Source organism: Hemicordylus capensis, chromosome 10 (genome assembly GCF_027244095.1).
Source record: "Hemicordylus capensis ecotype Gifberg chromosome 10, rHemCap1.1.pri, whole genome shotgun sequence".
Classification (NCBI taxonomy): Eukaryota; Metazoa; Chordata; class Lepidosauria; order Squamata; family Cordylidae; genus Hemicordylus; species Hemicordylus capensis.
This window is the reverse complement of record NC_069666.1, coordinates 20,444,670-20,458,104: the sequence shown is the minus strand read 5'-3', so window position 1 is coordinate 20,458,104 and position 13,435 is coordinate 20,444,670. Positions and strand designations below refer to the sequence as shown.

General features: G+C 42.5%; 1 protein-coding gene and 1 long non-coding RNA gene across 7 annotated transcripts in view; both read right to left on the bottom strand.

Moving 5' to 3' along the window:
* Positions 1-1,065, bottom strand: part of LOC128334953 (uncharacterized) — a 39,057-nt gene extending 37,992 nt beyond the window's left edge. Inside the window, exon 1 of the long non-coding RNA XR_008311458.1 lies at positions 786-1,065. This is a non-coding gene — a long non-coding RNA (uncharacterized LOC128334953). The remainder of the gene's footprint in view (positions 1-785) is intronic.
* A 1,730-nt stretch (positions 1,066-2,795) lies between these two features.
* CHRNA5 (cholinergic receptor nicotinic alpha 5 subunit) overlaps positions 2,796-13,435 on the bottom strand; it is a 29,121-nt gene continuing 18,481 nt past the window's right edge. For 5 of the 6 annotated variants that reach the window (XM_053272368.1, XM_053272370.1, XM_053272372.1 and 2 more), the window contains exons 3-6: positions 12,493-12,537; positions 10,035-10,144; positions 7,934-8,765; positions 2,796-6,520 (exon numbers count right to left, since the gene is read on the bottom strand). In XM_053272368.1, the coding sequence (XP_053128343.1) occupies positions 6,359-6,520; positions 7,934-8,765; positions 10,035-10,144; positions 12,493-12,537 (1,149 nt within the window). In that variant the 3' untranslated portion in view covers positions 2,796-6,358. The remainder of the gene's footprint in view (positions 6,521-7,933; positions 8,766-10,034; positions 10,145-12,492; positions 12,538-13,435) is intronic. The other variant, XM_053272369.1, reaches the window with a different exon arrangement.

Below are 13,435 nucleotides of genomic sequence, written 5' to 3'. Positions count from 1 at the left end.
CGCCAACTTCTCTGGTGAGTGCAGGAAAGGATGGGTTATTTTTAGAATGGAAGAACTGGCCAGCAGGTGGCAGTGTAAAAATTGTGCAAGATCCCTCCTCGGGGTGGGTACAAAGGATAAGATTGCACTAGGAGGGAGTGTTGAAGCCTGTATGAGTGTCCACATGGTATGCAAGATGATGCTTGGGACTTGCACGAAAGCTTTGCAGACTGTGATGTCCTCAGAAAATTCCTCCAAACTGGAGGATATTGTCAGGCCAGTGTTGCTGGGTCTGGGTGGAAGTATGAATCTGGATTCCTCTGGTTCATCTTGGATGGGGGTTTCCAATGGCAGGGAGTTACCAGGTGCCTGGGTCAGTGATGCCTCCCCTATACAACTCCTCTCTCAGGCTCTCTGCTCCATCCTCTACTCAGGTGACTCCAGAGTCTGGGGACATGAACCAGTGTTCCCTCTAACAGGGATTCCCAGATCTTGACTACAACTCCTATAATCCCCAGCCAAAGGCCATTGCAGCTGGGCCTGCTGGGAGTTGTAGTGAATAACATCTGGGAATCCCTGTTAAAGGGAACACTGGTTCATGACAATAGCTTGTCCTGAAAGATTGTGATGATATAACCCTTCTAAGTCAGTCGTCATCCTGACCTAGCCTGAGTATTATATTATATTATTTTTATTATATAATAATAATAATAATAATAATAATAATAATAATAATAATAATAATAATTCAATTTCTATACCACCCTTCCAAAAACGGCTCAGGGCAGTTTACAAATCATCCTTACCTTTGTTTTGAAGAGTGCATGTTTGGCAATCACATCACACAACTTGTCACCACTCACAGGCGGTTTTCTTGAATATTTGCAAGGCCTTCCTTTTGCTGTGGACTCCAGCAGCTGCTCAGTAAGCAAGTGCTAAGGCTCTCTCTGAGAAATATCCTCAATATCCCCACTGCCCGATTGTGCTATGGCTCTAAAACACAAGTTACAATGGCGAGGGGAGTTCGCTGGGGGTTCCATCTTGTCTTGGGAGTGCAACGTACAAGGGATCGGATCTCTTATAGAAGCTGACAAATTGTCCCTGTATCTAAAATGTCTCCTGCTGTTGCTCCAATGTAATTGATCTTCCTGGAAAGTGATGACGGTTATTTCTGCACTGCTGTCATTGGTTCCTTAATTTCCTCCGGAATCTTAGCCTTTATCTGTGACGTGACTGGCTTAAGCTGTGTCAGCATCTCTGTAAGCTCCTTGCTGCTACCATTCCTTGGGAATGATCACACTTAAGCTATAGACTAGAGCAGTTAACAGTGCTGGGAAGTCGCCTTTTAAACTCCTAAACAACCTGCAGGAAAGTTTATTGTGAGTGGATGCTTCATTTTGCCAGAAGGTAAGCTAAAGGTTCCAGTCAAGACAGTAGGAGGTACAGGCAGCCATTGTTTAGGAAGACATCACTTCCTCCCTAAAAGGATGACTACTATTATTCAAATACCTCTTCAACAATGAGTAAGTGACAGCAAAAGGAGCTGGCTGTGGTCCTTTACGTCACATAAATTGCTTAGCCAATAATCCACTAGGTAAATACAGTATCTGGAGCAGTCTGATCCTGAACATACATTTATATGGTTAACATGTGTCAGAACATAGGAAGCTGCCGTATACAGAGTCAAATGATTGAGTCCATTTAGCTCAGAGTTGGGAGAGGGGCTGGTCTTGTGGTAGCCAGCATGAATGGTCCCCTTTGCTAAGCAGGGCCTGCCCTAGTCTGCATTTGAATGGGAGACTACATATGTGAGCACTGCAAGATATTCCCCTCATGGGATGGGACCTCTCTGGGAAGAGCATCTGCATGCTTGCATGCTCCTCCAAGGTTACAGGCCGAAGTCTTTCCCAGCCCTGTCTGGAGATGCCAGGGAGAGAGCCAGCATGGTGTAGTGGTTAGAGTGCTGGACTAGGACCAGAGAGACCCGAGTTCAAATCCCCATTCAGCCATGATCCTTGCTGGGTGACTCTGGGCCAGTCACTTCTCTCTCAGCCTAACCTACTTCACAGGGTTGTTGTGAGGAGAAACTCAAGTATGCAGTACACCACTCTGGGCTCCTTGGAGAAAGAACGGGATATAAATGTAATAATAATAATAATAATAATAAAAACTTGGAATCTTCTGCATCCAAGCATGCAGGTGCTTTTCCCAGAACAGCCCCATCCCTTGAGGGGAATATCTTAACAGGACTCACAGTCTCCCATTCAAATGCAAACCAGGGAGGACCCTGCTTAGCAAGGGGGACAATGCATGCTTATTACCACAAGACCAGCTCTTCCTGAAGCAGCTCAGTGGCAGAAGATACTGAAGAAGGCCAAACGGTTCAACTGCCAGTAGCACACCACAGGGACGTTTTCATTGGGAAAAGCAACAGTCCCTCAGCACCACTTTCCAGAAAGGAACAGAACCACTGAAATACTCCCAGTCCTCACATATGGAATGTGTGTCAGGCTGGTGGGACAGCCGCCTAGTTCTCATGACAGCCACGAAGTTCTGAGCCATCCCCAGCATGACACCCTCAGCATGGATGCTGAGGTCCCCCAACACAACCATCTGAGACAGGTTCGGCACCAGGTCTGAGACCATTTCCCTACTCTGGTAGGAAGATTGTGGGCAACAGAGTGGTTGGTACACCAACAGAATCCCTACTATGTCCCAGTTGCCTAACACCAGGTGCAAATGTTCAAAATTGGGAGATGGGAGATTCTCAAGTCAGATAGAAAGACAAAATTATTTTCAGATTTTACTACCAGAAGACAAGTATCAAATGCAAGATTTCGTTTATTATCATTAATACACAATCAACCCCAAAGTAAGTTCATGTAGCTGGTAAACTTTAAAATTCTTTTTTTAAAAACTCTAATATTAAAACTGGAATTTTCCAGGTCTTTTAAAACAGCTCTTCTGCTTAGATGATAAAGCCACCGGTAATTAAGAATGCCATTTTATACCAACTGAAGACATGAACTGAGTTGCTACAGTTCAAAGTTGACATAAGAATTTCCCAACTTGGTTCCATATCTCTAAAGTGCATTTAAACAGTAAATTGTATGTGTGATTCTGCCTTAATATACATGCAAGTGTTTGAAGAGATCCTTTTAATTTAAGGTCCCAGTTAGCATGCTAATTTGCCTCTTCGAAAATATAAAAAACAAATATTTTTAAACAGAAGAGCATGTTTCAGCTACTATTGTATAGTGCTGAAGCTGATGTATCACACTGAAACGTTTGCTATCTTTGAACATCTGTTTTTATGTTTTATTTACGCATTAAAGAGGTCTTTGAAAAAGACATTCTTAAACATTCTTAAAATACTTTTTTTCTCTCCACACAACCACGCAAATGGGAAAAATGTGTGAACTGGCAGATCATAGATTGTGGACTAGTTGTGCTTGGTCATGTACACAGTCTTAAACGCTTCTGAGCCTGTGTGCTCTCTCCTTCCCTAACTCTTCAGCTTGCATGCTGGGAAAATGGTAATTCCTTAAACCACAGCTCTACGGCTCACATGAACCTAAAATTCCAACTACCATATTTAACTGAATAGAAGATGACTCTGCATTTAAGACAACCCTATTAAAACAGGTTAAGTAGAGGTTAAATTTGTATCTACCTGAAAGGAATAGGACTCCTAATTTAAGATGACCCCTCAGTTTCTAACATCAAAGAACTTGGAAAAAATCTAGTCTCAGATTCAGACAAGTATGGCATAATTATTATGCCATACTGTGGTCATAATTGTACCAAGATGTGGAATTCTACCAAGATGTGGAACAGAAGGTCTGTTCACATGGCTATTTGGAGGAGGGCTAGAAAGCTGCTACTCCAATAGCAGCACGTGATCAGAACCTCTGGATCAGCAAACCCAGGAAATACATTATTAAGCCAGGCGAGGCTGCCATTGTTGAAATTAGGAGTTGTAAGCATGGAAAGACCTCCAAAGTCCTAGCTGGTCTTCCCAGCATGCTTAGCACTGCCAGTATACTGGAAAGTTTCATGATGTCATCAGCTGCCCTCTGATTGGCCATGAAGGAGCAGGAGGCAGACCCAGCCTTGCTGAAGTGGCTCCAGCTAAATGATCATAGAGTGTACTTTGCAGAGTGGCACATTCAAGGACAGCAGCCTTTGTAGCCACAGTTCTTTAGTGTTTCCAGACCTGTTAGGCAGAAATGGTAAGTGGATCAACACGACCAGAAAAGCAAAGTAGGGGAGCTCTCCTCTCCTCTCGGTTAAGAGCAGGGTGCAAAAGCTGGACTACTCTGTTTTGAGCAACCTGGGTTGGAGGGATTTCCATGGGTTCTCACTGTCATGCAAAAGACAGCAACCCAGCTCCTACCCAAATTTTAATGATCATGTGAACAGGCCTACTCATTCAGCTCTGGTTTCACATCCTGGTTTAATAATGGTTCCTAAAACATAGTTAACTTTCAGATCCAGGTTTGGATAAGCCGCATAACTGCCATTTAACAGAACACAGGAACAAAACATAGGAAGCTGCCATATACCGAGTCAGACCATTGGTCCATCTAGCTCAGTATTGTTTCTCCAAGGTTACAGGCAGGAATCTCTCCCAGCCCTTTTTGGAGGTGTCAGGAGGGAACCTGGAACCTTCTGCATGCAGGTGCTCTTCCCAGAGTGGCCCCATCCCCTAAGGGAAATACCTTACAGTGCTCACATGTACATAGGAACATAGGAAGCTGCCATATACTGAATCAGACCATAGGTCCATCTCGCTCTGTATTGTCTACACAGACTGGCAGTGGCTTCTCTAAGGTTGCAGGCAGGAGTCTCTCTCAGCCTTATCTTGGAGGTGTAACCAGGGATTGAACCTGGGACCTTCTGCTTGCAAGCATGCAGGGTCTTTTCCCAGAGCAGCTCCATCCCCTGAGGGGAATATCTTACAGTGCTCAGACTTCTAGTCTTCCTTTCATATGCAACCAGGGCAGACCCTGCTTAGCAAAGGGGACAAGTCATGCTTGCTACCACAAGACCAGCTCTCCATGATTGTGCCATCAGACAGAGCTCCACACCAAAGCTCAGAAGAGGCGAGCACACAGACTTGAAAGCTTTTTAGCTGTAGCAGCTTATCCTAATGAGCTGGGGGGTGCCAACCACACAGCTCTATCTGATAAATAGCCAGCATGCAGGCAGTGTAGCTCTCGGGCAGCTTTCTGCCTTACGTAGAAGGAATCATGTGGTGTTATAGGTGTACAACTTGCCTGCCACCTTATGGCGCAGCAGGGAAATGACTTGCCTAGCGTGCACGAGGTTGCTGGTTCGAATCCCCACTGGTATGTTTCCTAGAATATGGGAAACACCTATATCGGGCAGCAGCGATATAGGAAGGTGCTGAAAGGCATCATCTCATACTGCGTGGAAGGAGGCAATGGGAAACCCCTCCTGTATTCTACCCAAGAAAACCACAGGGCTCTGTGGTTGCCAGGAGTCGACACCGACTCAAGGGCACGACTTTTTTTACTGACAGCTTGCCCATCCCCAAATTTAATACTTGAAATCAGCTGCAGTATAGCCTCTTTTTTTCTCATGGCGTGGAAGATCCCAATATTTTAAGCGTTCCTGCAGCTTTGAGCTGAGCAGCTTTGAGTCTATGACATGGCCATAGACAGTCGACTGCAGAGCAGTCTGGGGGAGGGGGGGAATCCAGCTGTGACATAAGGAGGGAGACTGAACAAGTAATGAATCCCGTGCTAATAGCAGCAGCACCAGCAGCAGAATATGGTGGAGCTGACTGGGAGCGCCACACCATGAGACCAAGCACAACACAGCAGCTGAGAGCATGAGCTGTAAGCCGGGCAGATCCAGCTGCAAGCCAACCAAGCCCCCATCTCTCAGTCCCAGCCTCCAGCTCCAATCTGCAATACGGTGATAACAACAGTGTCCTGCCTTGCAAGACTGTTGTAAGGGATGACGGAGAGCAGAGATAAAGTTCTGACTATCTGAAATGTTCTAAGCAAAATGCCAAGTCTTCTTAGTGCAGGAACTTCATCACCTATCAAAGAGGTCTTTCCTCTGTGCATTGTCCCTCATATATTCTGTAGGTAGTTTGGGGCCGCATCAAAGCAGCAATGACACGCTGGTGGACCCTGCCTCACTATCAGGAAAGCTATGAACAGTTAAGAACATATTGCCCGCGTCCTAAGATGTCCATGCTGAAGCATAAGTCCGGGTCCCAGCTCAGCCATTCCCTAAAGATTTCACAATTCTATGTTAAAAGTCTGCCAGATAGTTTCTCTACAGTATATAGCTTTAAGTTTAATATGCTGAGAAAACTGGTACAACTCTGCTCACACTCTTAAATTTATTTGCTTGTGCTTCCCATGTGGATCGGTACTATTATGCTTGCCCATTTATGAATTACAGGAATAAATAGTGCCAATGAGCCGATTATTGAAACCAGAAGAAATGTCCATAAGAACACGCGGTCAAGCACCTGGGCTGTGAATTTCCAGTCTTCGACAACCTGAGAGGGGAAGTGGGGAGAAAGAAAAAACAAACAACACATTAGGCTTTGTTTTAAAACATATCTGAGAGAGAGAGAGAGAGAGAGAGAGTGTGTTTAAAAATGAGGCTGCCAAAATACAAAGCAGGAAAAAGACAAAAAAGTATTCAGCAACAGGGATATGCTACACTTTGGAGCAGGGGTCTCAAACCACCGCACTCCACCCGCTGTTGGACAACAACTCCCATTAACCCAAGTCGCAAAGGCCAGTAGCCAGAGGTGATGGGAGTCGTAGGCCAACATCTAGAGAAGGACTGCTGCCTGAGACCCTTGCTTTAAACGCTGCATACAAGAGAAAAATGTAACACGTATCTGTACCTATTGCGTGCAATACTTTACTTGTGTACAGGTGCTTTCTAACTAGGAAGCGTTGACTGCCCGATGGGGTGATAGCTCAGGGCAAGGACATTTATTTATTTAATTGATTTATAAACGGCTTAATTTGCATAAAATAAAAAAAAACCCGTAAAAACCCACCAAGGAAAAAAAGTTGAGAGAATTATAACAAATAGAAATAAAAGCCTGAAGCAACAGGGGTGAAATCGAGAGCTTTCTTAAAGGCAGCCAGAGATGGGGAAGCTCTTATTCTGACAGGGAGTTCCAAAGTCCTCGGATGGCCACAGAGAAGTGCTGGTTCTCAGTCACCACCAAAACGAGCTAGTGGCAGCTGGACCTCTCCTGATCATTTCAGTAGATGGCGGGGTTCATGACAAGCCCGGTGCTTTCTTAGATACCAAGCCCAAGCTGTGCTTTGCAGGCAGAAGGTCCCAGGTTCAACCCCTGGCATCTCCAGGTAGGGCTGGGAAAGACTTCTGCCTGTAACCTTGGGAAAGCCACTGCCAGTGTAGCCAATACTGAGCTAGATGGACCAAAGGTACTTAGTATAAGGCAGCTCCCTGTGTTCCTGAGGGCCTAACTGTATTATGGAGTCTGATCACAAATTGAGAGGGAAATTGGTGCAGCAAAATATACTTCGGGTCTCTAAGCCACTATCTGGAGGACAGAGTGACTCCTAAGACTACAAATGCTAGCCATCCCTGAAACAACAGACCAGGATTTCACTTATGTATGACATAACCAAGCTACCTAATGGAGCAGCGGGGAAGTAACTTGCCTAGGGAGCAAGGAGTTGCTGGTTTGAATCCCTGCTGGTCTGTTTCCCAGACTATGGGAAACTATCAGGCAGTAGTGATAGAGGAAGATGCTGAAAGGCATCATCTCATACTGCACAGGAGGGAACAATGGTAAAACCCCTCCTGTATTCTACCAAAGAAAACCACAGGGCTCTATGGTTGCCAGGAGTTGACACCGACTCAAAGGCACAACTTTACTACATAACCAAAACAACTGAATGCAAACGAGCAATACACACACCTCACGTACTTCATTCTCCTTGACAATGTGCCTCGTAATGTATCGGATCGAACTTAAGGCTGCTTCCAAGGTATTCCTTGAGGGCTCCACTCCATCCGTTTTGCTGTTCTCTTCCTTCTGAGCAAAATACCTATCTACATGGCTTCTCATGCAGAGCAGTTTTGGAAGCTTATGAAGAAATATCTTGCGGACCCAGGGTGCCATCGCATTGTGAGTGGACGAAGATCGGTGGTGAACATTAATAGCAAAGACAGTTATTACTATGGATAATGTCACGAAGATCATTGTGAATACCAAATACTCGCCAATAAGCGGTATCACTTTAGAAGATGAAGGTATGATCTCTTCAATGACAAGAAGAAAGACAGTTAAAGACACCAGCACCGAGGTGCATAGAGAGATCTTCTCTCCTTCGTAAGACGGAAGATAGAAGACGAGGATGGTTAAGAACGATAGTCCTATGCAGGGAATAATCAGGAAAAGCGTATAAAAGAGAGGCAAGCGTCTAATTATAAATGAATATGTAATAAATGGATACCAGCAACATCCATCTGTTCTGTTCCCTCTGATTCCTGTTGCAGTTACTATTTCCCATTCTCCGTTATCAAAGAAGTCTCGCTTGTCAACTTCTTCGTCTACTAGAATTATATCGACTTGCGAGCCATCATACGTCCAAGAGCCAAATTTCATGGAGCAGTTTTGGAGGTCAAATGGAAAATAGGTGACATCTATGGTACAGGAACTTTTGTAATTTGCTGGTGGAGTCCACGCAATGGTGCCATCATGCTTAACAACAGTTTTCGTAGCTGTCCCTTCAAAACGACCATCTGCACTGGAAGAATATTTTCCAATTAGTATTACAAATGAGACACACAAGAGCTATTAAGCTTTCCACAATAAGAATAATAATTTGTTTACATGGCTGCTCCATAACCAATTCTCTGTAAAGAACAGAATGCCCCAGGGCTCTGGAATGGGCTCCCAAACAAAAACAGAGCATCCACATCTCTGGTTGCTTTTAAGCAACATCTGAAAACACACCTATTTGATCAGGTTTTTTGTTCATAGTGTTTTAAAGCTTTATTGATAGTTATTTTAAATTGTTTTAAATGATCTGTCGTATTAGTTATTTCCGTTTTAATCTGGAAACCGCCCAGCCATTTGTATATGGGGCAGTATATAAAGGCAAAAAATAAATAAAATTAATAAAGCTTAAATGCATGTTAGGGAAAGCACCGTGACAATTTACAACTGCAGTAACTGGCAATAACAAAATCTTCTAAGACTTGCTAAATTAACTGTCATTTGACAGGAAACCATTATCTCAATTCAGTCACATGAATAGTAGAAATAATTTCCGATTCAGCTGCCTCACATTAAAATTTCTATGCTGAAAAGCGATGTTCAGTAATAACAATGTAACATCGTACAGTATTACATTAAAACAATACAAGGATAAATTATATATTATAACACAAGAAGGCACCTTTTTATTATTGTTGCTGCATATTGCATAAAGACATTCTAGAGAGGGTTGATGAATTGAACAATTTACACAGTTTTGTATTGTATAAGCAGCAGCATTTCCTGTAGGAACAGGAAAGGTTCGCTTTGGTGAAACTTCATTTGGAAAACTTATTTCAGGGAGTAATTATATTTCTAGCTTACACCCGCATTAAGCGCCCTACTTCTGGTCTGCCTGCATTTCATTGTCCCTTGTCGTTTTTCAAGACTGCACATGCATTTTCCTCTGAAAAGAATCCTTTAATGCAATCCCACAATCGGCAGAGGAAGAAAGGAAAATGGACCCTAGCTTCCAGTCTGTCATAGGCAGTGTTCTTCAGGTGGTCTGATGCCTCACACAACTGCAGAAAACTGCCCTACATCTATCTAGCAAATAGTTTCAAAGACTGGAATGGGCTTTATTTTGAAGAATATGAAGATTTTTTAAATCTAGTACCAACAGCATGCTACAGTACAGTGGATTAAAAAAAAAGAAAAATGCTTGTGTGTCAAAAAGAGATTTTTCATTAAAATTGTCTGATTTCTTATAAGCTTTTTGTTTTTGTAATCATTATACAGAGAAAGAGTAAATGCTTACTTGTCATACAAAACAATATCTGGAATCCATATTGACTCTGAAGGGACACGGATAGATGTTATTCCAGCATAATCTTTAGGATCCCACATCAATTTTACATCAACCCATTCCTATAAAGGAATGAAAAACATTTGTTTTAAAATAAACAGCTTGCCTGAAATAGCCAAGATAGATGGCAACATCCGAGATGCCTCTATGAAAAGTTAGCAGATTTCTAAAAAGACTTTCACTTAGTAAATCCCAATACACGCATATCCTGCGACACATTTCACAATATGGTATGCATTTCTGTTCTATTTTAGATAGACTATTAATAGGCTTTGAAAAAATATATAAATGAGAAATCATTTTATAATTGTAAATTATAAACACCAATAGAATGAGACATATTTCCCTCCAGTTGATAACACATACCCTATTGAAGACAAGCCTGACTCTTCCATGATAAAAACTGCAACTTCTCCTACAGGTAAATTTCTTTTAATGCAGGTTGAACAGTTAATGCAAGAATTAAAAGGCAAACAGTTTTAATGTCACTAAAGAAATATTATTTGAATGTGAATTAATTCAGGCCTGAGTTGTCAATGATTGACCAGGAGAGAGATCTTGAGATCATGGTGGACAGAAGTGTTCCTTCTAACAGGAAATCCCAGATGTTGTTGACCACAACTCCCATAATTCCCAGCCAAACGCTATCACAGCTGGGGATGCTGGGAGCTGTAGACAACAACATCTGGAATTCCCTGTTAGAGGGAATGCTGGACGACAGCTTGTTGAAAGTGTCAACTCAACTGTGAAAAAGGCAAATTCCATGCTTGGAATCATTAAGGTTGGAAATAAAACTTGCTAATTTTATAATGCCCTTATACAAAAGTATGTTGTGGCCACATCTGGAGTACTGCATACAGTTCTGGTCACCATACCTCAGAAAGGACATTATAGAACTAGAGAAGGTGCAGAAGAGGGAAACCAAGATGATCAGGGGCCTAGAGCACCTTCCTTATGAGGCAAGGCTTCAACATCTGGAGTTTTTTAGTTTAGAAAAAAAACTGAGGGGAGACAGGATAGAGGTCTATAAAATCATGCATGGTGTGGAGCAAGTTTATTAATCCATCTATCAAATTTGTATGCCGCCCCAAACTTCCGTCTCTGGGCAGCTCACAACATAAAAAGTTCAAACACAGAAATAAACACTTTACAACAATTTAAAACCCACAATTAAATCAAAAGGCGTGGGTGAAAAGGCAGGTCTTTAAGGATTTTTAAAAACTTGTCAGAGATGGGAAGGCTCTCATCTTGCCAGGGAGTACATTCCTGAGTCTTGGGGGCAGAAAGCTGACAGAAAGAAATTTTTCTCCCTCTTGTATGACACTAGAACCAGGGGTCATCCCATGAAACTGATTGCCAAGAAATTTAGGATTGCCAGAAGGAAGTACCTTTTTTGCACAACTGTGCCACAGGCATAGGAATTACCACTCACTGATGATGAGACTGGTTGGGTAGCAAGATATATAACAGACTCCACAAGGAAGGTGTTTTTAAATTAGGGTAAATTTGTGGAGGTACAGAAGGAAGCAACTAATATAGTGGTAATGTTTCTTTAGTTCTGTTTCTTGACTCTATGGGAACTTTTTACATCTAAAGGGGGCTTGTAATGAAAAATAACTTCACAGTATCTTTGTCGGTCTCTGGGCTCTGTTGATAAATAGCAATATTTCTAAGAAAACCAACAGACTTCTTACTGCAAGTTTGTGATTTTTTTTACTGTTTTTACTATTTGACTGGCTTTAAGGTTTCAAATGTGATTTTATGGAGTTTTATTGTATTTTAACTTTTGTAAACCGCTTTGGGATGCCTTAAGAAAGGCGGTATAAAAATTGAACAATAAAATAATAAGAATTAATAATTAACCTATGGAATTCTCTGCCACAGGATGTTGTGACAGCCAGCAGCCTGAATTGCTTTAAAGAAGGGTTCATAGAGGTCAGATCTATCAATGGCTGCTAGTTTGGTGGCTATAGGCCACCTCCAACCTAAGAGGAAAGAAGCCTCTCAATACCAGGTGCACAGGAGCAACAGCAGGAGAGAGGGCATGCCCTCACCTCCTGCCTGTGGACTTCTCAGAGGCATCTGGTGGGCCACTGTGCAAAACAGGATGCTGGACTGGATGGATCTTGGGCCTGATCCAGCAGGGCTGTTCTTATGTAGGCTGTTATACCTACCTTTCTATCACTTTAGTGTAGTTATTTATTATTATTATTATTTATTTATTTATTTGATTTATATACCGCCCTTCCAAAATGGCTCAGGGCAGTATGCACTCTTAACAGAGTTAGACAGTATGCACTCTTAACAGAGCTTGTACCAGTTTATCTCAGGGACCCATACCCAAGGGTTATGATTCAACATTTCCTACATCATCATCAGTCAACCCTTAAAAAAAAAAAATTATACTAACCTGCTTCAACCAAACATTTGTCGTCATCAACTGATTTTTCTCATCCTGTTAAAAAAAAAAAAAAGAGGTTTATGCATAAGACTTTACAAGTTTTTCATCTTTTCAGATAACAATGCATAACGCATAGCATATATTTGACAGGTATCATCTATATCAGGTTATCTATATTGACTTGCAAATATTTATTGCTTGTAAAAAGCTCTTAAAGTTTGCCGTCAAGTTCATTTCGACTCCTGGCGACCACAGAGCCCTGTGGTTTTCTTTGGTAGGATACAGGAGGGGTCTACCATTGCCTCCTCCCGCGCAGGATGAGATGATGCCTTTCAGCATCTTCCTATATCGCTGCTGCCCGATACAGTACCAGCAGGGATTCGAACTGGCAACCTTCTGCTTGTTAGTCAAGCATTTCCCCGCTGCACCACTGAAGGTGACAAAAAGCTCTTAGTGCTAGAAGTGCAGAACATCTTTGACTTCCTGGGTGTATGTAACAGTTTCAACAGTTTCTCAAAGTTTACTTAAAGTTGGCAAAATATATTTATTGTCAAATATGCTATGGCTGGAAGCTCATTATCTGGGGATACTCAGATAATGCAATTTTTTCCTTAAGAAAACCTTTTTCCCCCTTTACAATCATAGCTAGCATGTCTCTACTTTGTCTGTATAGCTATGGACAATCTCGTTTCCACCATGTAGGTAAAAAAGATGTTCTGTTGTTGTTCCGCTCTTCCTCCAAGGAGCCCAGAGTATGTGGTTAAGTTTTACCTCACAACAACCCTGTGAGGTAGGTTAGGCTGAGAGATCAGTGACTGGCCCAGAGTCACCCAGCAAGTATCATGGCTGAATGGGGATTTGAACTCGGGTCACCCTGGTCCTAGTCCAGCACTCTAACCACTACACCATGCTGTTGACTCATCACAGCCTACCTTGACAAAATTTCAAGGGT